General features: G+C 34.9%; 1 protein-coding gene across 6 annotated transcripts; it reads right to left on the bottom strand.

Annotated features, from left to right (window-relative positions):
- Nucleotides 1-104: 104 nt before the first annotated feature.
- LOC118445362 (rho GTPase-activating protein 4) lies at nucleotides 105-24612 on the bottom strand. 6 transcript variants are annotated; one of them, XM_085662515.1, is made up of 17 exons: nucleotides 24410-24612; nucleotides 23611-24078; nucleotides 23447-23496; nucleotides 16659-16725; nucleotides 9024-9207; nucleotides 8725-8890; nucleotides 8376-8600; nucleotides 7289-7417; nucleotides 6903-7124; nucleotides 6541-6816; nucleotides 5807-6402; nucleotides 5506-5727; nucleotides 5305-5375; nucleotides 5049-5229; nucleotides 4690-4975; nucleotides 1355-2482; nucleotides 105-1253 (listed from the first exon to the last, which is right to left on the bottom strand). In XM_085662515.1, exons 2-16 carry the CDS (start codon nucleotides 23687-23689, stop codon nucleotides 1367-1369), a joined length of 3870 nt encoding a protein of 1289 aa, XP_085518641.1. In that variant the 5' UTR covers nucleotides 23690-24078; nucleotides 24410-24612; the 3' UTR covers nucleotides 105-1253; nucleotides 1355-1366. The 6 variants fall into 6 exon arrangements, with proteins under 6 accessions (XP_085518641.1, XP_085518643.1, XP_085518640.1 ...); XM_085662517.1 differs by having other exon boundaries at nucleotides 23611-23835; XM_085662514.1 differs by lacking the exon at nucleotides 24410-24612 and having other exon boundaries at nucleotides 23611-23835; nucleotides 23934-24333.
- Between the last annotated feature and the right edge of the window lie 138 nt (nucleotides 24613-24750).

Raw genomic sequence — 24750 nt, 5'->3', positions numbered from 1 at the left:
GATATATGTTTATAACTATTAGATACTGGCACGTATAAGATCACCATATCGATATCACTCCAGTATCATTTATCTCACTCACTTTTCCTCTTATTCTTATTCTCTCTCTCTCTCTCTCTCTCTCTCTCTCTCTCTCTCTCTCTCTCTCTCTCTCTCTCTCTCTCTCTTTCTCTACTAATTATGCATATATTGTGAACAAGAAGCTCGCAACGTTAAATATAGCTTCTTCGGATAAAACTCATATATTCGTTTGCGCATTAAAGGAACATCGAACGTGTTTATAATAATCACAAATATGATCATTAAATCGTTAAGAGGAGGTTCTTGGATATGCTGATATTTCGCGATTTAAAAATAAATTACATACATAATATAATCATAGATTATTCTCATGTCGACTAAGTAATCTTTTTTATCTTCTTCTTCTTCTTCTTCTTCTTCATCTTCTTCTTCATCTTCTTCTACATGAAATTATTTATATTCGATGCATCGTCCTATTTATCTTCTTTTCTTTTTCATTCACGGTTTCTTCTCTTCTTCTCTCTTTCTTTCGTTTGATGACTAGAAACGTCTCCCTTCGCTGGTTCATTTTATTTTATTTTATTTTATTTTATTTTACTTTATTTTATTTTACTTTATTTTATTTTTTTATTGTATCGTATTGTATTTGTATTTTATTTTATTTCTCGTTCATTTGGTAAAAAAATTATATGCGAAAATGGAAAAGATTCAGTAGAAAAAATAAACTCACGCCCATAGGACGGTAGCGGCCCGTTCTACCTAAGCAAAAAGCTTTCAATGCGAGAATCTTTCTTCCCGCATTTCCGTTTCCTCTGTCTTTCCTTCAAAAGATCCTTTAAATATAAATGATAAAACAATGTAAGAATCAATGTATTATAGATCTCGTATGCCTTGAGATAAAACGGACCATGCTATCGGCCACAGACGATTTTTCTTCTTTTCTTTTTCTTCGTCGTGTTCTCGTTTTTTTCCTTCTTCTTCTTCTTCTTCTTTTCGTGTTTCTTTTCTTTTTTTTTGTTTTCTTTCTTTTTTTTTTTTTTTGTTTTTTTTTCTTTTCTCTAGAGAAACTCACGGAGTAACACATAAGTCCTTGCGAAGTGTAATGGGCGGAGTGACTGGTCGATGTGGGAGAAGATAATGATGATAATGATGATGATAAGGATGATGATGATGATGATGATGATGATGATGATGATGATGATGATGATGATGATCGTAGATCGGATTTATATCTAAATCGAACAAGTTAATCGATATTATTATTTTTTTTATTATATATATTATTATATTATATTATTATTGTTGTTATTATTATTATTATTATTATTATTACTTGCGTATATCTTCAATTAGCTTGTTCGGCACTCTGAGCCTGCTTTTCGATCTTCCTCGCGAGTTCTGGGCTCATGTGAGGATGTGGGAAAGGTAAAACTGGTTTTCGAAGAATTGTTGGCTTGACTTTGACCTGAGGCTTGAACGAGGATACTTGGCTACCACCTGTCAAATGCATATCCGCGAATTTAGCGACGATTTTTGGCGTTGATCTAGGTGGCAATGGTGAACGAAGCGCCAGAGAATCTGATATTTGATTGGTACTGGCCGATCTTACGATCTCTTCCGTTCCTTCTATATCGGTAGATTCCAAATGATCCGCTGTTTCAAGACGTTTCAATTTCGAACCTTCTGGATTAGTCTTAGTATTCTTTTTCAATGTACACTGATTCTGTTTAGCAAAACGTTCGGCAGCGGTGCTCATGTCCGGTGATTCAGGACCACCTGTTGGTGAGGTTGCTGCTTCGGTGGTTCTGTTAGGTAAAACAACACTAGTCTCGTCGTCGGAACTACTTAAGCTACTAGACGAAGCAGACTTTTTACTAGCGTCCTGTGCCGACAATGGTAAATCCATAACGAGATCAGGTGTCTGTTTTTGTCGCATTTCTCGAAATTCCTGCGAGCTACGATAAGATTTGGAAGAAGTTGTAGTTGCGTTGCCGCCTGGTGGTATTGGGGGATTTAATTGGGTTTGAGAGGTCGCTCTTCTTTGCCAGAGCTCTCGATTAGCTGAGAAAGTTGTTTGTTCGTGTTGTATATCCTCCTCGGTGGATTGTCCACCATCACCACCAGGAAAGTTACAACCATTGCTCGAGGAATTCTGAGAAATACATTGATTATGACCGTCCGAACCTGTTGTCACTGTCACCGTTACCGTAGACTCCCCTACGCTTTGCGATTTCCAATGATGTTGTTTTCTACCAGCTCCTCGACTTTTTATCCCGCTTTCGTTACCTTGCCCACCACCACCTCCAATTCCTCCTCCTACTCCTCCAGCTTCTTCGTTTTCATCCATCCGTTCTTGTGCAATCATTGACAAATCAATTGAGTTCGATACCAAAAGATTTTCTGAAATGTTCTCATTTTCAGGAGTCGATACTTTGGTAAACTTCCCGGACGTTGTGGATTCCTGAAAATAATTTTAATCGAATTAATTCAATGTTCTTTTTTACTCTCTTCTTCCTCTCTTTCTCTCTTAAAATTTATCTTTATCTTCCTTTCTTTTCCTAACAGCAATTAATCCCCATCGACTTCACATAATAATTCAATATTATTCGCCAGTTAAATTGTTGTATAAAATATTGACAAGATAGCGAACGATGTTTAACGAAGCAGAAGAAAAGGGGATGCAATAATGATTAGCTTCGATGTTCGATAACGTTTAATTCCAATGGATAATTTCATTTTTCATAATTTAAATAGTCGATATGGTGTTTAACGAAATTGAAGGAATGATCTACATGCACGTGTAAAGAAAGGAAATCCAGAGAAAGCGTATATGCTGCTATGAATGATGAATGATGGATGAATGAATGTAGTGCAATGATATATATGTATTTTTTTTTTTTGTTTTTTTTTCTTTTTTTCTTTTTTTAAGCAGGATCAAAAAACTGCTCGTAAAACTGTTGGCTAAATGAGAGAGATGCTAAAACGACACAAAACTACAAGCATCTATTCTAAGCGCATCGAATATGAGAATAGATACCTAGGGCTCTCCCTATCTTTCACCATGATGGATGTTGGTGGTGGTAGGATGTTAGCTGAAAGGGAGAGACACTTGCTTGTTTTTTTTTTGTTGTTGTTGTTTTTACTCACCTAATTGTAAAGAATATCCCATTGGAAAAGTAGATCCTCTCAGTCGAAGCGCAATTGAATCATCAAACTCCTTCAAAACCAAACGAATAAACAGAAAGAAGAAACACAAAACTACTAAACCACACAACAAAACACACTCTTTTCGTCAGCAGTTTTATCGAACAGTTTATATGTATATATACAGATATATATACATAATATATATATATATATATATGTGCATACATACATACATACATACATACATATTATATATATATATATATATATATATATATATATATATATATATATACATATATGTATACATAATATCTGTTTTGCATTTTTCTCTCACACACTCTATGTATTTGCACACGATTTACTTTGTCGTCAACGATTAAAAGGCTGACGTTAAACGTATATCTGGAAAAACAGGAACCAACCCAACTATTAAATACATTCCAAATGTTGTCCAACGGGAATAACAAAAGAAACAAATAAAAATGACATAATAACGTTGCACGATGCACTTTTGTATGCACGATGCACGTTCTCTCTCTCTCTCTCTCTCTCTCTCTCTCTCTCTCTCTCTCTCTCTCTCTCTCTCTCTCTCCCTCTCCCTCTCTCTCTCTCTATGTATGTATGTAGTGTATGTATACGATGCACAAAAAACAAAGGGCACAGGCGGCACAAAAGAGACAGAGACGAAGGCACATGCAGCAACGAACAGTGTATATATTTCTATTTTATATATTTACAAAATATATATATATACATACATATATATATATGTATGTATGTATGCATGTATGCATGTATGTATCGTACAAATGATGTATAGATCATATCTATCCATTATATATTTCTGATAAATTATATCTTATATCTATCGATAATAACTTTATCAAGTTTTTTTCTGCCTTTCCCACTGCTTTTCAATGATTTTCCTTTCGAAATCAACAATCTTCTAATCTCAATTCGATGTGAGAGTGAGTGAAGAAAAACTTTGGTCTCTTTCGTCTCGATCTTCTCGATAAGAAACGAAGCAATGCGTGTTTTCATGGATGCTGTGCATAGGCTGCGATAGGCTCGTGTTTTACGAATCATACGATGTATGTGCATTCAAGAAATAACAGAATCGCAGAGATATCATCGACGAAAAATGCACTCGAAGGAGAGAAAGAGAAAAAGAATTCAAGGAAAACAAAAACAAAAAAACAAAAAAAAAAAAGGAAAAAAAAAGGGAAAAGTATATATATATATATATATGTGTGTGTGTATATATATATATATAAAATAGAAAAAAAGAAATACACAAAAAAATATTAGAATAAATATTTCTAGCACGATAGCCATGCACTTGTGCCTAGAGCTTACGATCCATTTGTGTCTTTTACGTGTATGCGTTTTGTGCAAAACACGTACGCACGTACACGTAATAAAAAGAGACATATACAGTTACGACAAAAGCAGAGAAACCGATAACGAACAAGGAAACTAATTAGAGCTATTGCGTAGCTAAACGGTTGTTTCTAATACCTCTCGACTGATGATAGGTTGAGCCGAAGAAATGCAGGGCACATGTGTAACAACAGTTGCCGGTACGATACCACTGCTAGTACTATTATTTTCTCCTGACATCGTGTTCGTTGTAATAGATATATCTGATACAGGAGTCGAAGACCATGCGTTCGACGTACCAGTTGAACTCATCATCAATGGTGAATTGTTGTTAGGTAGAACACTGTCTGCTGAACTGGAAGCTCTTCGTCTCATGGATTCTTCACTGGATGATTTCAATAATTCTTTTTCTCGTTCTTCATCTCTGTCAAACGTACGAAATATTAATTTCTAATCCTATTGTTTGAGATAAATAATTAACAAGGCAGAAGCCTTACTTTATTTTCAACATGATATATTTATCAGGTATTAATCCTTCTCTGCCAGCCAATGAGCCTCGCCACCAGTCGTTGCTAACTTGCGTAAATAAAGTTAAAGTATCACCCTTTTTAAAGCTGAGTTCTCTCTCCGATCTAGCGTTGAAATCGAACTGTGCTGTTGCTTCCAAATTTTCTGATTCTGCATTTGAATGTTTTCTTATCAAATTTGCATTGTGATCCTTATATATGATCTTTACATTAATTTAATACCGACCATCCTCCGATGGATAAACTTCAGAATCCATGTCCTCTTGAACCTGATCTGTTGGCGAATCACCGACGTCTCTGGTATAATAAAAATGAGAAAAAAAAACAAAAAAAAAAAAACAAAAAAAAAATAGAAAAAGAAAACTATAAAGCAACATTTTGTCCAATATATAATATATGAAATTTACATGATATACATAATACTAACACGTCGTCTGGTTCTCTGCTGATATATTTCTCATATTGCGTACCACCTATATCTTCAGGAAATATTTCCTCGCAGAAGGTAATAATATTCTTGATCAGTTCGTTCACCTGATTTTGATACTGAACTTGATCCTTGTCCTCTGGGACAGGTACTAAAGTTGGACCAAAGCAAATGGCCAAGTTGTAAGGATCCATCATATTTTCATCTGAGAATTCTGAAAGACTGGAGAACACAAAATGTTCGTAAATCTCATACATGCGATTCAAACAAAACTGAGACATTTTAATTTTCTCATACTTACTGATTGAGGAAAGCAAAAAGATAACGCATTACTATCACCACTGGTCTTGGAAGACTCGCTATTAATTCCTTCATCTTGTTAACAAATTCTTGCTTCGATTCTAATTGTGCCAATTCCATAAGATGCTCGAAATAAATGATAGGGAACAATGGTTCTCTCAATTCCCTCAAATAAAGCTTCAAGACACCAGCGACGCTATTAATATCGGAAGCATCTGTTACATCTGCCAAAGGATCTTCACCTCTTTCGAACCATTCCCTGAAGTTATTGATTTCCACCTGTGAACCAGATACTCGAAATATTCCTTGATGATGTAAACCGTAAAGGTTGATAACCCTTATACAACTCTTCATGATCAAAGGTATTTCTTGATTCGTGCTTTCTAAATATTCCTCTAAAGAACCACCGAATAATTTTGGTTGGCCGTTCATCTGTAAACGTCCGATTCGTTTTCTACGTGCTTGTTTTTGCTTGGTAGTAGAAATGGATGGATTTGGACTGGCCGTAGAACCATCCAATAGACTTTGACGTATATATTCCTGCTTTGCATCCAATCTGGCTATTCTTGAAGTTCCAAGAAGGTACTCTCTGAATTTCTGCAAGTACAACACGTTGCATACACCACAACATGCAAATCAAATATGATCACAAACGATTCTTCTTTTTCTAACGAGACTTTGTTATCTTATATAAGCCCGGATAAAAAGATTTGAAAGTAATATACTCAAACTTACGGTAAGATAAAATTCTTCTGTCTCTTGTCTATCAGCTCTCAATTTGATCTGTAAAGTTTCCGGTGGTCTAGACGTTGGTACAGCATTTTCGCCGAAATATCTCGAGCAGTCGTAATCTTTGGCGGTTAACATTTCAAGGAGACTCGCCTCCGCCGTTTCTAAAGTCTTCCATACTTCCTCCGACTCTGTTCTAAGAGACGTAACCCTCTGTTGCAATTGAGTTAATCGCTGTTCCATTTCCAAGTGTAGCACCTTTTGTAATTCAGGCTCGGGAGTCTATGTAATAAATTGAGAATAAAACGTGAAAATCTTCGACGGGGTTGAGAGGAAATAATCGTGACATAATAAAAGAATTTTTATACCTCGTCTCCACGTTGTCCTTGAAATTCAAACTTTTTAGGAATCATAAAAGCAGCATGATGAGATTCCAAGAACCTTTGCTTGTCCGCTCTCGAATCCAATGCACCCACGCATGCAGCCAATTGCTCTGCACCAGTTTGTAACGAACGCTGCCTACCCTCTTCCGCACTACAATGCATTAACAATGCTCTAGCGATGCAATTGTGGAAGCCAAAATCCATACACTATACAAAAGATTGCACAATTTTAGTATCAAGGATTTCAATCAATCAACGCACTATATGTATATATATTTTTTATCTTTATAAAAAATGTAAATTACATATTTATGGCATATTTATGTAATAAACAAATTTTTTTTTAATAATTCATCATTCATTAAACTTACATCTATGAGATCTGAAAGATCATCAACGAAATACTTTGTAATTGTCGTATTGGAAGCTTCCAAGCATAATATATATTCGTTTCTTGCTTTCAAAGCTTTTAATTTGGCTTCTTGATACTTGTTCTTTCTCTGAAACATCAAACCAATGTTAGAAATCTTAAATTTAAAAAGCTTGTAAATGTATTAAGATGTGATAACAATTTGTATAGGCTGAATAATTTCTATTTCTATTTCTCTCTCTCTCTCTCCCCTTTCTTTCTTCTTTTTTGATTAGACTATCGTTTCTACAACGATAGAATTACATATGGTATAGACATAGATGAATAGAAGGGAGATAGAGAAAAGGTGGGGAGAGTCAGCACACATGCTGTTAATCCTTGTTTTTCTTCTCTCTTCCTTTCTCTATCCTGCTCTTTCCAAACCGTTAGAACCATCTGTCTTATCGCTATAGTCACATTAAGAAAGAAAAAGAGGGAGAATTCTCTCATTTATTTTTCTAACCAGCAGCAGCTTGCTTGGCTGTTGCAAGAAAACGGTAGACACAAGTCGCTCGTTTTAAATCTTCGAGCATCTGCTAACACAGATCAACAAAGAAAGAAAGGGCGCGCGCGCGCGAGAGAGAGAGAGAGAGAGAGAGAAACGTGAGGCTGCTCTTCAACCTCTACATTTTTAATCTCTTTCTTTCATGATCTCTATACCATAACAAATTCATGATTTATAATTCCGTGAGGAGAGAAAGATCTTAAAGACAAAGAACTTTTCTGATGGATCCTCATAAAGATTAAAAATTCATAACAATAAACAATACATTTTGAAGCATTGCATTTAATAATACATTTTATTCATGATCCATATGTCATAACAAATTCACGATTTATAATTTAATAATGAGGGAAAGAAAATCTCGAAGGTAAAAAAGTTTTTCGATGGATCCCCATAAAGATTAAAAAACTCATGACAATGGAAGAATATTTTCATCGATAACAAGATTCCTAGGAGTGGAATTGGTTTTCAAGTACACTCGAATCATTTTCAAGCTCGTTGAAAATGTAGACTAAGTAGAGTGGGGTCTGAAACTTGTAGTTACCTTGTTCACCTCTTTCTCGATGAGCTTGTACTTTTTGCTCCTAGCTAATTTTTCTGGTGGCGCATTAGCAACCTCTAGCTTACTACGCTGTTGCTCAGCTACACGTAACTTAGTTTCGGCTTGTCTTGACTCTGCTTGATAAGCCTGATAAGTCTTCATCGTTGTATGTAATTCGTGAAGAACTCTGAGTATTTCTTCGTGTGTTTCGTAGCCAATCTCACGACACTTAAATATTTATATAACGTGTATATATATATATATATATATATATATATATATAAATGAGTGAATTATGAATGAATCAATTAATTGGTTAAATAAATAAATAAATAAATAAATAAATGCTTACTCGTTTGTATATCCTTTGAACATCTTCCATTACTTGATTAAGCCTACCGACAAGATGTGTGCTGTAGACTTCTGAAAGGGCAGCATGATCTCTACTTAAAGATTTCGTCTCATTTACAAGCTGTTGCCAGCAGGCATAACTGGAGAAGAGGGGCCACTGTTCACGTCTAAAAAGAAAAGCAAGCACCAGAAAAGTATGAAGACACATTGTGAAGTCTATGTTAAAATAAGTAAAAATGTTTTCGTCCTCTTCAGGGGACAAATATTGATCTACTTATTGCTTCATCTACAAAAGCTTACTTTTGCTTTTGCTCCTTGTGTCTTAATTGTATACTCCTAGCCATTTTGTCAAGAGACTTGCTGTAATCCAACTCCAACTCTGCCCTTCTGCGAAAGAAATCTTGCAGTTCGGCTACAAGGGCAACTTGTGCCTCCATCCTTACGTCGAGACATCTCAACTGTTCGTTCAGTTGCAGCCTTATATCTGCAAGAAAGAAAAAAAGAAAGAAGATATGAGGTAGGGGAAAAAGTATATAGTAGTACGTTAATCGTTTCGGTCTACCGCAGGTTGCGGTGTGTGTGTGTCTATATCTGTGTTGAATGTATTTCGAATATCGACTTATTTATATTTTAAAAAATTCTCTCTTCTCTCTTTTATTTAGTTGTTCTTTTTTTTTTTACAACGATTACTTCGACTCTATAACAATGTTTTATATAATTAAAAATAATTGATAAGTAAATTCAAAATTTGTATAAAACTTTTAGATAGACCTGAAAATTCATTTCCATCGAAACAAAGAATTCGACATATTTACAATTTCTCTTTAAATCCAGACGGTTTAGAAAACGTAGAGAGAAACATTGTTCGAGTTTTATCGGCGACACGTCGCCTGGGACAATGACGCTTGCTTGGCTGAGAGAAGGGAGGACTGACGAGAATGAACGAAGGACAGGAAAGAGAGAAAAGTCGAAGAGAGGCGGGACAGAATAATAATGGCCATGAACGAAGAGGAACAAATGTCCTTTCCAAGATGGCTACACACCTCCTACCACCCCGAGATTCATTATTCTTTTTCTCCCCTTTACCCTTCGTTTCTCTTCCTTTATATTCTAATCCTAGAAATATCTAAGTCTAGAAATACCAACTCCATTCTTTCCTTTTCCTACATTTTCACAAACAATTAAAACATCTCTCTGTCTTTCCATTTCTCTTTTCCTTTCAAAACAAACGACAGATATAAATGATTTATCTTGCTTATCAAATCATCGCAGCAAATACATATAGTAATTTTGCAGTATTTTAATATTTAATATTTAATATTAAAAAAAAAACAAAAAAAAAGAAAAAAAAACTAAATTTATACTCGATTGAAAAATGATAAACAACACACTATATGTACGTGTGTCTATGTGTTTGTAGTGTGTTGTTTATACACACATATACACATGATAATTTAATAAAATAGAATTTAAGTCTAAAATCAAATTTAAATTAATTATTACAATTACATTACACAATAATATTATAATATTATAAATTAAGTAAAATTACAATAATAAAATAATAATATAATGTATGTATATATAAATAAATAAATAAATAAATAAATGACAGAATGTGTGTTTGTGTGTGTAATATATTGCAAGTTGCATCCATATAAAACTCTCATCATTTCAAATCAAATAACATAAGCGGATGACTAACCAACCCGATAGGGGTACCGTGTCGAGTTACACACACATATACAATTCATTTACCCTTATTTCGTGTGTCTCCCCGGCACCTATCCGGTCGTCGCCTACGAATACTGTCTATACTGTCGTGTTTTTGGCCTGGCGAGGGAGGACAGAGGTCAAAGATCTCGCCACAGTCTGTGCCCCTTCGAATGAATCACGCCCGGAAATATAAGCCGATCGATGTGCGGCTACTCTCTCTCTACTTACATTGGAAGAAGAAAAAAAAAAAAAAAAACACCGCCCCTTTGCGTTTTTATGCTCATCTTTCTCGATTATTTTCTAAGGGCAGAAGAATACTAACATATCTGTTATAGTATAGATCCAAACAAATATCGTAGATCTCAAATGGTTTTCAGTTTTTAATTATCTTTTAATTTTATTTTTATTAATCATTTATTTATTAATCATATATATATATATATATATATATATATACATGCAGACTGGGCTAAAAGTTCTTAGATGAGCCATAAGTTGTTAGGTGAATTTAAAAATCAATTGCTCTTTTTACAAATACATGTATATACGCGCATACATAAATTTACATATGTATGTAAGAAGAAGAAAAAGAGTTCGTTCTTTCGAACGAAAACGATAATTAGTAACACGTGAAAAGAATCATTACGAGCCTAAACACACACGCATACACAATATACATTCCTTCTTTCAAACATACTCTATTTATAATTATATTTTATGTCTTAAAAGATCTGTATATATTTCATACATACATAGAGAAAGAGAGAAGGAGGGAGAGAGAGAAAAAAAAAGGAGATCCTGGTCCACGTAAATGAATATCCTTTTTTTTACATTGGCCTACTCGATATCATTTCATCTTTTTTTTCTTTTACAACTTCATTGTATATATATATTTTTTTTTTCTTTAAAATTTTTTAATATCTTCTTCTTTATATATACAATTAAAAATAATTTTGTTATAAAACGAGTAAAACGAAATAAACAAACAGAGAGAGAGAAAGAGAGACAAAAAGATTCTAATTCCGCAATCATTTATGCGATAAAGATCAATGTTGTTACATTTTTGTCAAATTTCCAGAAAAAAAGAAAAATCTTTAGGAAAGATCGATTGCATAGATTTCTACGTGTCGTTAACCGAGGAGGATAAATTTAAACAACACATTATCATTGATTCTTCGAAACCCTCTATCGTAGATGATTATTCATGGCTGAGGAAGTCTCGCTTTGTTATACAGGAGAGAGAAAGAGAGAAAGAGAGAAAGAGAGAAAGAGAGGGAGGAGTGTGAGGAGAAATGGAGGGAGGGAGGGAAGTTTCCAGTTTCACGGAGCACAGCATCCGATGATGCACGTTGATCCGAAAGGAGGCCGCGGCTAGGCTCTAGCTTTGAACGATTTTCTCGTGGCAACGAACGTTAAATCTTTTATCGAAGCAAGAAGAAAAGAAAGAAAAAAGAAAAGAAAATGATGAGAGTGAAAGAGAAAAAAAAAGCGGTTCATGGTGATGTGATGATGATGGTCATTAATGTGCTTTCAACCCATCACCTACCACTCCCTCCCACCATTCCCTCATCCCCGATTGCTCTCCTTTTATACTCAATTAACCCATCTTGCATCCTTTTCTTACTTCGACGATTTCCCACTATATCCCCTTAAGACTTTTACTTTCTAATCATTAACCCATCCTCTTTCTAAAATAATCAGTTTCTTCTTTTATCATCCGAATGTTTGGAGATTAATGAGATTGAAATTTATTAACAGGCTAAATCTTGTACTTTTTGTTTGGATATATCCATTTAGACAAATCGATCAATAAGCTGGTCTATATGCATGCATCTACATACACAACATAAAGGAGGAACGAGAAACCAAAAAGTTTTTAGGTGACATTAAAAAATTAATTAATTCTTTACGAGACTTTTTAGTTTCGTAATTAGGTTCATAATTTAATAAGCCAGGCTCGTAATTTTACAATCTGAAAACAATATCAGCCTAGAAAGTTTCAATGAAGGAAAATAATGGATTTAAAAAAAATTACTTAGAAACTTTTCACCTATCCTGTATCATTCTAAATAATCTAACACGGTCGTAATTCGTCAAATCGAATCATCAGATTTCTAAACAATAGAAAAATATAAAGATAGGAAAAAAAAATTGCAGGTAAATACGATTTACCTTTCGTCCAGACTTCCCATTCCTGTCGTCCACTGAGTTTGAACATTTTCTAAGCCTTCTTTTATTATAACTAACATTGGCACACTCCACAAATTTATCTTTCTCTTATTTTAATTATAGTTCGCCAATATGCACAGACTTTGCCTAATCTCTAGACATATCTTTTCTTTTTTCAATTACATTATCTCGCATATGTGTGTTTACCAATAATAATCAATAAGAATATTGGCAAACTCATATTATGAACTCATATCAATGAAGATATCAATTTTTATCGGTGTTTATAAATAAAAAAAGAAAAAAGAAATCATTATTTATCAAACACGTTAAAAAAACATTCGACGATAATAAATAAAGTTTTATATATATATATATATATATAATCCTCTTTGTATATGAGAAACTTTGATCTCTCTGTGTGTCACACACTAATCGTATCGTCTTTTCAAAGTAAGCCTGATCGCGTTTACGGGACACTCGGTATTATGTAAACGTTAGCGATTAACTATACTGCAGGCATACGACCGCAGATATACATAGTAGCTTTACCGGAAAAGGAAGTCATACTTGTATTATGTATATACAATATGTACATACGTACATCAAAAAAGCTATGAAACTATATCAATAAATTGGCAAAAAAATAATCTCTTTTCCTTTTCTTGTTTTTTTCTTTTCGAATAGACAACGCTTAATATATAATTCACCTAATTAAATCTAAATCACTATTTTTGCAAGTAAATACACGACGGTGACTCACTTTGTGTACGTATGTATGTGTATATACGCGACGCATGCTTGTCGTGTCGTATCGTGTGCGTGTGCAAGAATGGAAAAGTCAATGCAGAGTCAATGAGCGAACGATATAGAATCTATATAATCAACGTGAGATAAGAATTAATTAGAACGATCGGCGAAAAAAAAAAAAAAAAAAAAAAAGAAAAAAATAAGTACGTGTAAAGAAGTAGACGCAAAAAACGACAAAGGAGAAATTATAAAATTAAGCAACACTATTTCGAACCAATTATAAAGAGTAATGTTAGATTAGAATCGATTAGAAAAAGTTTAAAAAGAAACAAAAAAAGAACAGTATAAATAAATTAAACTAAACGACGCGCACAACAACACTGTTTCGAACTGATTATATACCTAACGTTTAGAACAATGATTAGATTAGAATCGATTAGAACAATTGTTTAAGACAAAACAAAGGGGGGAAAAAGCGGTATAAATATAGATCCAAACTTAAAAGAACACAACACACTGTTTCTAATGAGTTTACGTAATGCGTTTAGAGGAGAAATAAGTTAGAGCTGGATTTTGTTAGAAATGTTAAAAACTGATAAAATAATGATAATAAATAAAATAAAAAAAAAAAAAAAAATGAAAAGAAATAGTAAACTTCGCGATTGAGAGAAACACGTTCGATAACGACAAGAGGGGGCTCTGGTTCTCGACAAACTGACGAAGAGAGCACTACGAGTTGTGCGTCGCTGCGTTTGCTCTCCGTTGCGTTGCGTTGCGTTGCGTTGCGTTGCTTTGCTTTGACCATCGTTAAATTAACCACAATTACTGGCGCGTCGTACGCTAGCTAGCCGCGCCGCCACCACCACCACCACCACCACCACCATTCGCCATCGCCATCGCCATCGCCATCACCATCACCATCACCATCACCATCACCATCACCATCACCATCATCATCATCATCATCATCAACGCACACCGCCTCTGCTTATGCGAAAGACCGATAGCGATTCCATCGACGTCCGTCCCTATCTGAGAGAGCTTCTAACTTGTAAGATATTACATGTATTCCTTTTTTCTCTTATGTTATATAGGCTCGTTAATTAATTAGTTTTCTACGTGTTAATAAACAATAATCCTTCTTCTAACGATAACTGTAGGAACGTGTAAAAATTATCTAATGAGAGCTTTTCTAATACTCGAAGTTATGCACTTCTCTTTCTTTTCCAGATATATAACAAATTTCTCTCTTTTATTATGATAAAGAAGAAGAATGATGGCAGTTTCAAATATATCAGATGTTTTTTAAAATCAATTTATCCTTTTCCACAGATCTTTATATTTCAGAGTAATAAGGATTTTCTATTTTGTGAATGTTAAGCGTACCTTGACGGCAGTCAATTGATATGCGACACACCGTTTCTCTATCGACTTCCTTCCTGCGCGAATCGAAGGGAAGCGCGACGAGTAGATATTACGTCGACTCATTTTTCGTTATCTCTCGAATAACTAACTGTGTCATGATCTCGAGTATTCGTTCGTTTAACGTCCAAGTCATCCGATGGATCACTTACATTTTCTTTTTTCTTTTTTCCTTTTTCTTCTCTTGCAAATAATGATAATCATGTCAGACCAAGAATGAGACAGAAATCTTCATATACGATTTATTATTATTATTATTATTATTATTATTATTATTATTATTAATATTATTATTGTCGCTATTATTATTGTGGTCTCTGATCTTTTCTTAAGCTGAGATCTATCGATCATGTATTTTTCTACCAATTGGGATTCTAATATTACTCTAATTTTTCTACGAATTTAGTTCGAATTTTAATTATAATTGTTTTACTGATTGTCATTTCTCTCTAAGAATATCTCCTTATGTATATTAAATACGTAAAGAGTCTCCGAGAAAAAGAGATACCATTTTCAGGGTTAAACGCGTTAGATCAGATTTCTAAGTGGCTCGAGTCTCCCAAGTGAGATTTCTTTCATTAAATTCCTTCGTCTTCTTAAAAATCCTTAAAATATCAAAGAGATGTAAAAGATTATACAAACGAATGTTCACAATCTCGGTATTGTTATATACACATCAATTATACACATGAATTTTCAAATCCACAGAGTGGACCAAAAAAAGTTCCTAGATGAATCGAAAGTTGTTAGGTAATTTTCAAAATCGATTACTCTTTTTCACCTAGCTTTAGGAACTTTATTAGCCCATTATGGGAAAAAAGAAAAGAAAAAAAAATAGATTATTTAATGAACATTTAAATGGCAATAAATTCCATCTCATCTACCAATTGGACCGATAAGAATGAATTTAGATTGGGTCGATCGTTGATTCTTCAACATTGTTACGTCAGAGAGACGTGACATTCGTGAAAACTATTAATAGTACATACATAGTATATACCACGTGTGTATATAGACATATATACGTGATGCTTTTGCCAAAGTAGTCTTTTTAGTAGTCTTAGATTTAATCGTAGAAACGAAAAGAGTGATAGTAATAACGCGGGTACATTCGTACACAAGTCGATCTTTCGATTCTTCCTCTCTCTCTTTCTCTCCCTCCCTCTCTCGACCTCGACACAAGAGGCTAACGCCTATCATTTCGCGTTATTAACCTCACCCACGCAAAAAGACCTCGGGACAAAATTGAAAGACTTCCTGTGCGTTTGAATTGCACATTCGCGTACATTGTGTATGAGCTAAGCAGGTTTCTGTCGGTCGGTAAAACGGAGCAGCCGGATAGAAAAGAGAGAAAGAGAGAGAGAGAAAAAAAGAAGAGAAGAAAACGGAACAAAATCATTTCTTTCATAATTTCGTTGGCAAACTTTATAATTTGTACGTGAAAAATGTGTACTCTTTGATATAAATAAACTCTCTTATACAGGACGGTGTGCAAAAGTTCTTAGGTGTGGCCAAAAGTCTTTAAGTGACTTCAAAAATTAATTACTCTTTTTTCAAGACTTTTCAGATTCTTAATTGGCCTTGTTATTGTACAAGCTAGGCTTGTAATTTTACAATCTGAAAAAAGAAATAGTTTAAAAAGTATAAAAAAAAAAAAAAAAAAAGCAAAAAGTAATTGATCTTTTTAAAATCATCTAACAACTTTTGTACACCGCCCTGTTATTTTCTTCCTTAAGATTTCAGATATCAAAGGAAAGATCTAAAAGAGATTTCAAGATTAAAAAGAAACTTAACATTAAATGCAAATATATAAATATATACATATACATACATATATATATATTTTTTTTTCCTTCACATAGTATATATATAATATACCTGGGAAAACATCCTTGGTGTCTGGACTGTAAGGATGAATCCATCCGTTTCTTTGTTGTATGATGCACTGGAACATGTTGGTTGATGGTATATTGAAGAGAAAGAGAGGGAGATATAGATATTAGAGTGAGATAGAGAGCGATAAACGTTTTAGGTTCCTTTGCGTTTGTTGAATTATCGTTAGGAATACTTGCACTTCACCACCATTAGATCTTCTTGATCCCGAATAATTATCTCACATATAAAGAAAGAAAGAGAGAGAATGAGAATGAAAAAGAAGAAGAAGAAGAAGAAAAAGAAGAGAAAGAAGATTGATAGCTCGGAAAGCTATCAATAATTAGAAGAAGCACACGTAACTTTCACATTTTGTTGTCGAATCTTGCTCGTTGTACGATAAAACGAAAACGATGATCTTCGAAAGATGCTTGACAATTCGACATCGTTGTTAACGATATAATAATCGTGGTAATGTTTAAAATATAATTATATCTTCTTCTAACATATAATGTTCATATTAAACATATAGGAAATGATCCTTGACAAGGTGGTGGTATCGTCGTCTTCTTTTAAGCTTCCTCTTGAGATAATATCCTCCATCGTAGATCCATGACGATCAAGAAGAAGAAAATCCTTCTTGATCCTTATATGATAGAGATATAACTATGTGATGTAATGTGTGATGACACAGACACGGTATATAAAAACATATACCGATATATTTTTCAAAACACTAATCTTCGAGGGAGTTCAACTGGCGAATAGGATAATAAAGTAATTGTAATAATAATAATGATAATAATGATAATAATAATAATAATAATAATAATAATAATAATAATAATATTGTGATAATATCGTTGATAATAATAATAATAAAGCAACGACGAGACGAGATTGCCGATACTCCTTGGGATCCTGGGAACAGCAAGAGAGTCAGAGTTGGAATCAAAATTGGAGGCAGAGAGAGAGGCAGAGGCAGAGGCAGAAGCGAAGGCGGAGGCGGAGAAGAGAGGAGAGAGGGTGGTTGGACGGGCTGCTGGGATCGAACTAGATGGCTCGTCGCCAGGCAACCGGCTTCTCTTTCTCTTTCTCTCTTTCTCTCTGATGCCCCTCCACCGTTAGGTCCCTCTTTATCTCTCTCTCTCTCTCTCTCTCTCTCTCTCTCTCTCTCTCTCTCTCTCTCTCTCTCTCTCTCTCTCTTTCTCTTTCTCTCTCTCTCTCTCTGTCTCTTTCTCTGTCGACTCCCTGTCGACTCTCTCGTAGGTTTCTTTCTCCCCTCCAAATGGCAGTACTACTCTCTGCGCACCGGTTCCTATACTCTCCAGAGAGAACACCCTCTCTCGTACAGCTTCCTCTTGGATATGAAAGGATTCTTTCTCTCTCTTTCTCGTTCAAACTTCAACCATGTTGGATGATTCTTCTCTTTCTTCTGCGTATATTCCTTCTTAATTCGAAATACTTCGATAATATATAATTATTAGTTTCTTGATAAACCTGATTCCAGCATTGTTATATTTATTTCTCTTCTGGTGTATATATATAAGTATATAGATATTTATATGAAATTTGAACCATATTGGATATCCCTTGTATTCCTTCTCAATTCGAAACTGATCAATTATCTTGATAAACTTGACTTTCACCACTTACATACTCTTATCTTCTTATATATCCAGATATATTTACATGTGTGTTTGTGTGTGTATGTGTATATATGTACATACACAGATTGGATCGATTGGAGGAATTTGTGTATATCCAGTATATTTTTTCTGGAACCAAGAAAGATGCTGAAGAGTAGACTTCTCTTAGGAGACGTGCAGCAGTTCGAAGAGATGGTGTTACACTGACTGACACGAGTAGAGTTAGCGAGCGTGTCGCCCGCGTACAGAGAAAAATAATTCACTAGAGAGATGAAGAGTGAGTGAGGGAGAGAAAGAGAAAGAGAGATGGAGGTATGAAAGAGAGTAGGGGAATCAATGGACGCACAACTCGTACTCGAAGCACTCTCTGCTGGTTGTCCTCTCTACGCGCCGGTGAACTCTTCTCCCACCGTACTGTGTTCTATATATGCAGAGTGTTCAACCCTCGAAGCGTGACCATGACTGTGACTCTGACCGACTAGTGTGCAAGTCAACCTGTCTCTCTCTCTCTTTCTCTCTCTCTCTCTCTCTCTCTCTCTCTCTCTCTCTCTCTCTCTCTCTCTCTCTCGCCTGATACATTTAGTAAACATCCACTTTGTATTTAGTTTTGTGTTGCTATTTCTTCATTAGTGTTATTTCTGTTCTCAACAATCATATATATATATATATATATATATATATTAATTTTAGGCTTGTTTTATTAATTTCACCAAAAATATCATCTCTATCTATCTCTATCTCTTAAGAGTGATACATTTGATAAACCCCCACTTTGTGTTATTGTTTCATTAATGTTATCTCTATTTTTCTCTCTCTCTCTCTCTCTCTCTCTCTCTCTCTCTCTCTCTCTCTCTCTCTCTCTGTCTCCGTCTCTCTCTGTCTCTATCAATGATGTACGAACGAAAATTACAGTCTTGTAATATTTATATTATTAATAATAACTTTATTAATCGATATTTCTATCTTTCCCTCTTTCTCATAATGATAACATAATATAGGATTTAATAGCGATTTTCATTGATCGATCAAATTCATCGTATGTAATCTTCTTGATAAACTATAACTTCCTATCTCTCTATCAATAATTCCATAACGTATGAATTAACTCTCATCACACTCCAATATTATACAGTAATACTGCCAACCGAATTTTTATTTTATTTTCAATATTGCATTTTAATATTGATAACATTTATATAAACAATTTTATTATAATAAACAAGTACTTTATATAAAAATAATGTGACATGTTAAAATTCATAGAATTATGTATAACAAATACAAAACTAAAATTATGTATTAAGTATTGCCAGTAAAATAAAAATAAAAAAAATATTTATACAAGCATATTTGTTATAATAAATGCTATATGGCACGTTAAAATTTACTTAATTTCTTCAAAGTTGGTTTGCCAAATATATTACAATATTTTTGAAGTAACTGATAAAAGTTAATCATCTCATTAATGTTATCCCTATCTCTCTCTCTCTCTCTCTCTCTCTCTCTCTCTCTCTCTCTCTCTCTCTCTCTCTCTCTCTCTCTCTCCTCTTTCTCATAAACTTTTGATAAAATTTGTGTCGGCATACGTTTGATATAAAGATATTACATGTAAATGAAATCCATTGATCCGTTTGGGAAGCTTAATCAGGATGAGAGTTTCGTTAGAAAGAACGTTAGCCAGAAACATAGTGGTAGAAGCCAGCAGTTATTTCCGACGTGGGATTTCCGGAGGAACTCTTTTTTGATTTTTTCATTTTATGTATATACACCCACATTGAAGAAATCGCGTGTACCAGAAACGGAAGCAACGTGTGCTTTATATACCGTGTTCTGCTTCTTCTTCTTCTTTCTTCCCTTTATTCACCGACCACCCGGTATTGGGGTTACGTATATATGTATATATATCCTTCGAGCCTTTCTTTCTTCCTACCCTATAAGATATTTTACGTTTCATTGGTATCGTATTTTTCACCATTTACTATGTACCTAATTCCGATGAGTAAAACCACTATCGATGCTTTTATAATATACTGAAGAAAGATTATTATATATTATTATTAATATTTCTCTGTTAAAGTTGGAAAAAGAGAGGAGAGAAAAAAAAATTAAAAATCATAATAATAAATGTCATTTTCTCGTTATCACGTGAATCTCTCTGTCTGTCTCTGGCTCTTTCTCTCTCTAAAAAACAATTAGATTTAATTAAAAGTTAGGAATAAAAATGTTGCAAGTTGAATAACAGTAAACAATGATATATAATGATAATAAACTTGAAAACGATTATCTAATGAATATCATTATTACCCAGTACTCTGAGAGATCGTTTTCATATGGATAACGGTATAATGATCGGATGAGAAATCCTCTTCTCTTCTCTAGACGCAAACGTAATAAGATTTTCCATCTTTTTCTTCTCATCGAGGGCGTGGCGTTCATTCGCCGGCATAGCCGATGTTACGACGACTACTTCTTTATCTCTTGTTACACTTCATGTATTTAATACATCGAGAGCATATGTAGAATTTTGTTGAACCAATGACTAATTGTTATTGCTTTTGTTGGAGACGAGTATTAAAAATGACAGAGATTAAGATTTATGATCGAAATTCTTTTCCATCCATTAAAATCCATTAAAATTTGATAAAAGTCGATGAAATTTAACGAAGGTCGACGAACTTTGAGAAAATGCGGAGCGAGGAAAAATATTGCGATGGTCGGGAAAGCAAAGAAGCATGCCAAAAAAGATGGTCGATAGTAGTCTTTTTGAATTCTCCGGAGTAAGGAATCGTGTATGTTAGAAGAGAAGAAAAAAAAATAGAGAGAGACTTTCCGTCGTTTCTTTTTTCGAGAAGTGCTTATCCTGTATGTGTAAAAATATCTTTTCTGAGAGGGACAGGAAGCATCTTTTATTTTCTCTCCCCTTTTCAAAACTCTCGTCGTGTGTGCAATGCATATATACATACATACATATATTTATGCATGAAAAGAAAACATTTTAACATTTTTGATAGAATGAATACTAAAAAAAAAAAAAGAAGAAAAAGAAAAACAATTTGGCAGAGGGTACCGTTGATTCTGGCGACGGTACTACCTGTTTGTGCGAGGTGCATAACCGCGTACTTGCGAGAACTAGCCGTTAGAGAGAGAAAGATCGATATTGGACAGGGAGAGACGCGCACGCATGCACACACGCACGTGTATTCTCACGCATACTCTCCCTCTCCCTCTCTCTCTCTCTCTCTCTCTCTCTCTCTCTCTCTCTCTCTCAATCTATCTCTTTCTCTCTTTTTCTTTCACGTGAGAGAGAAGCAAGCTGCTCCTAAGAAAAGGTAAAACGCACAAGCCGACGACGAGTTATTTTCCGAGATAATCGTTTCTCTCTTGTGTGCGAATAAATAGCAAAAGAGAATAAAAGAAGCTTAGAAAGAAAGAGAGAGAGAGAGAGAGAGAGAGAGAGAGAGAGATAGAAAGAGAGAGAGAAGGCTTTTAATCGTTTTATCGACTAATTTCATTCAAGCGTGAAAGAGTAAAGGTAGCTTCGAGAAAAGACGATATAAAAAAAGAAGAAAAGAGAACAGAAAAAATAATATGTTGCACAAATGATATTAATAATAATATAAAATATAATAATAATAATAATAATAATAATAATAATAATAATAATAATAATAATAATAATAATAATAATCCTTTTAGTAGATCTGTTAGACTAGGAGAATTCTCAACGTGATATGTACACGTAACCCTTAGGGTATACACTTTTCCATAGGGGTACGTAAAACACAAAAGATCGAGAATCGCTGTTTTAGAAACGATAGAAACCGGAAATGTATTTTTTGCTTCCGGGAATAAAGATAAATATATGACAAGTATATAGGTAAGAAAGAAAGAGAGAGGTGTATATATATGTACATATATCGAAGTTGAAAAGAAGGCGAGGCGGCTAGGTTGGCAGGGCTCTATCCTGCTGCTGCTGCTGCAACAGCAGTAACAGCAGCAGCAGCAGCAGCAGCAGCCTTCGTTTCTCGTATGCACCACCGACATTCCTCGAGAACGGTTATAACTGTCGATTGCCTCCTCTCTCACCATTGACTAGTATATTACTACTTACATTACTATTACTGAGATAACCACAAGCCAGCCCACGTTCTTTTTCTTTGCCAATTTGATATTGAAAAAAAGATTCGAGTGTCAGTTCGAAAGTTATTATTATTATTAATATTATTATTATTATTATTGTTGTTGTTGTTGTTATTATCGTTATTAATGTATATATATATGTGTGTCGAGTAAAAGATATCAAAATTTTCTTACGATTCTTTCGATAAGAAAATTCCATACACACACATACCACACGCACGTGGTGGACAGATACACAAATGCTACATAAATTTTCTTATGACGTGTGCGTGTTTGTATACGACGAAATAGAAAATATAGGAGATTTTCTAACAATCGTTCTAAAATAAAACGCATTATATTGACACACACACACACACACACGCGCACGCACGCACGCACGCACGCCTAGCTCTAATATACAACGCAGAAATTTGGTTATGATTTTTAGGACCTATTAACATTAATTAATATATTGATGTAACTTAATAATCGTGAGAAATTGTTATTTCTAAATAACGATATTACCGTGAGGTTACATTCCAGGGAACATTTTCCAAGGTCTTTCTCTCTTTCTCTCTCTCTCTCTCTCTCTGTGACCGTCTATCTTTCGTAAGCCTCTAAAATACATACGCGTATGTATGCGTGCGTGTATGTGAGATGTGCATCGTGCGCGTGGAAGAGTGCGCACGCAATGTTTCGCGCGGTTCAAGTAAACGAATTCATGTTTCGAAATAAACGATAAAATATGTATCTTCGTCGATGTGAAGACAAACCAACAAAAATGCCTCGTGTTTCTTTTCGTTCGAGGTGAATATACAGACGACCGACGTACGTCGAGAGGAATAATAATTACGAAAGAAAAAAAAATGGCGGAAGGGGAGAATGCAAAAGAGAAATGAAAAAAAAAAGAAAGAAAGAAAGAAAGAAAAAAAAAGATTAAAAGATGGTAAGGACGAGAAGGACAAAGAATAAAAGAATAAGGATGGAAGGTACGACAAGAGTATATAAGAAGATTGTGTATACCGCCAATAGAGAAAAGGACGCCGTTGATTTGTTTCTTCTTATTTTCCCCCCTTAAAAAAACAAAAAAAAAAAAAGAAAGGCGAACGAATCTCACGCTTGTTAAAATAAAAATAGAGAATAAAAACGTAAGAAAAATAAAAAAAAAAGATATAAGAAAAACTTACTGTTAAAAACGAGTAATTTCCTAGTTGATCCAAGTCTTTTGATGGGCGATTTGACACCGTCGATTTCTTCCTCGTCCATTATCGTAAAGCGAACCCCACGTTTTCGACAGCAGCTTTGTGTTACTTCTCGTAGTGAACGACGTCGTCGTCGTCGTCGTCGTGGTCGGCGTCGCGGCGCGTCGGCTGGCGTCGCGTCGCCTCGTCCTCAGAGTTTCTCGATCAAGGCTAAGGGCAAGAGGATCAGAAGAGGTTGACGAGAGAGAGAAAGAGAGAGAGAGGGTTGAGAGGTGAAAGGGGAGTATAGTAGTAGTAATATTGTGCACCTCCGCGTGCGTACCTGCGCGCGGTTGGGCGCACGCGCGCACTATCACTCGCACTCGTTCTCGGCACACGGTTCGTTCGTTCGTTTGCGAGAACACTTTTCGAAGCGTTTAAGGCGCGCGCAAGACAATAACGTTTTTTTCACCGCTATCAAATTATATAATACATAATCTTTTATATCCTATTGAAATTTCGAACGTATATATATATATCACACTAAGAGACCAATTCGTTTTTCCCTCCCTCCTCCATTTAATAACATATATATATATATATATATATATGAACGTATATACTACGCGACGCTTGCTCGATCAGCGTCTGTTTCCTTTCGCAAAGAGAAAGGTACGAGAGACTACGTTCGCTTTGCCTTTCGAAAGATGAAACCAAACTAAGGTCTCTCTCTCTCTCTCTCTCTCTCTCTCTCTCTCTCTCTTTCCCTCTCTCTCTTTCGCTCGTACGAAGAGAATGCTGCTACCTTAATCGTTTCAACGATGCTGAGAAACTAACTCGTGCCACTTGCTTCGACGATTCGTTGTCGTCTCTACTCCGTCGGGAGTGTGTGTACCTACGTGTGTTGAGAGAGTGAGAGAGAGAGAGAGAGAGGAACTGGAGGGAGCACACGCTACGGTCGATCGGTCGCTCGAGCCTTCGTTCGCCCTACTGCCGCTCCTTTTCTTATTCTCTCTCCTATCCTCTCTCTCACTCACTCACTCACTCACTCACTCACACTCTCTCTCTCTCTCTCTCTCTCTCTCTCTCTCTCTCTCTTGATTGCTCTCGAGCCAACGAAACCAGCATGCCGGTAAGATATTCTTG

The sequence above is a fragment of the Vespa mandarinia genome, chromosome 18 (genome assembly GCF_050613455.1).
Source record: "Vespa mandarinia isolate Hongniang chromosome 18, ASM5061345v1, whole genome shotgun sequence".
Taxonomy (NCBI): Eukaryota; Metazoa; Arthropoda; class Insecta; order Hymenoptera; family Vespidae; genus Vespa; species Vespa mandarinia.
Note: the sequence above shows the minus strand (reverse complement) of the source record. Positions and strands in the feature narration are given on the sequence as shown.

What these genes read in the sequence shown, in the direction of transcription:
- LOC118445362 (XM_085662515.1), bottom strand. Translation starts at nt 23,689, where the DNA reads ATGGACGAGGAAGAAATCGACGGTGTCAAATCGCCCATCAAAAGACTT. An exon ending in TATATCATGTTGAAAATAAA is followed by an intron (nt 4,976 to 5,048) that starts GTAAGGCTTCTG and finishes TACGTTTGACAG; the next exon opens with AGATGAAGAACGAGAAAAAG. An exon ending in AACCTATCATCAGTCGAGAG is followed by an intron (nt 2,483 to 4,689) that starts GTATTAGAAACA and finishes AATTATTTTCAG; the next exon opens with GAATCCACAACGTCCGGGAA.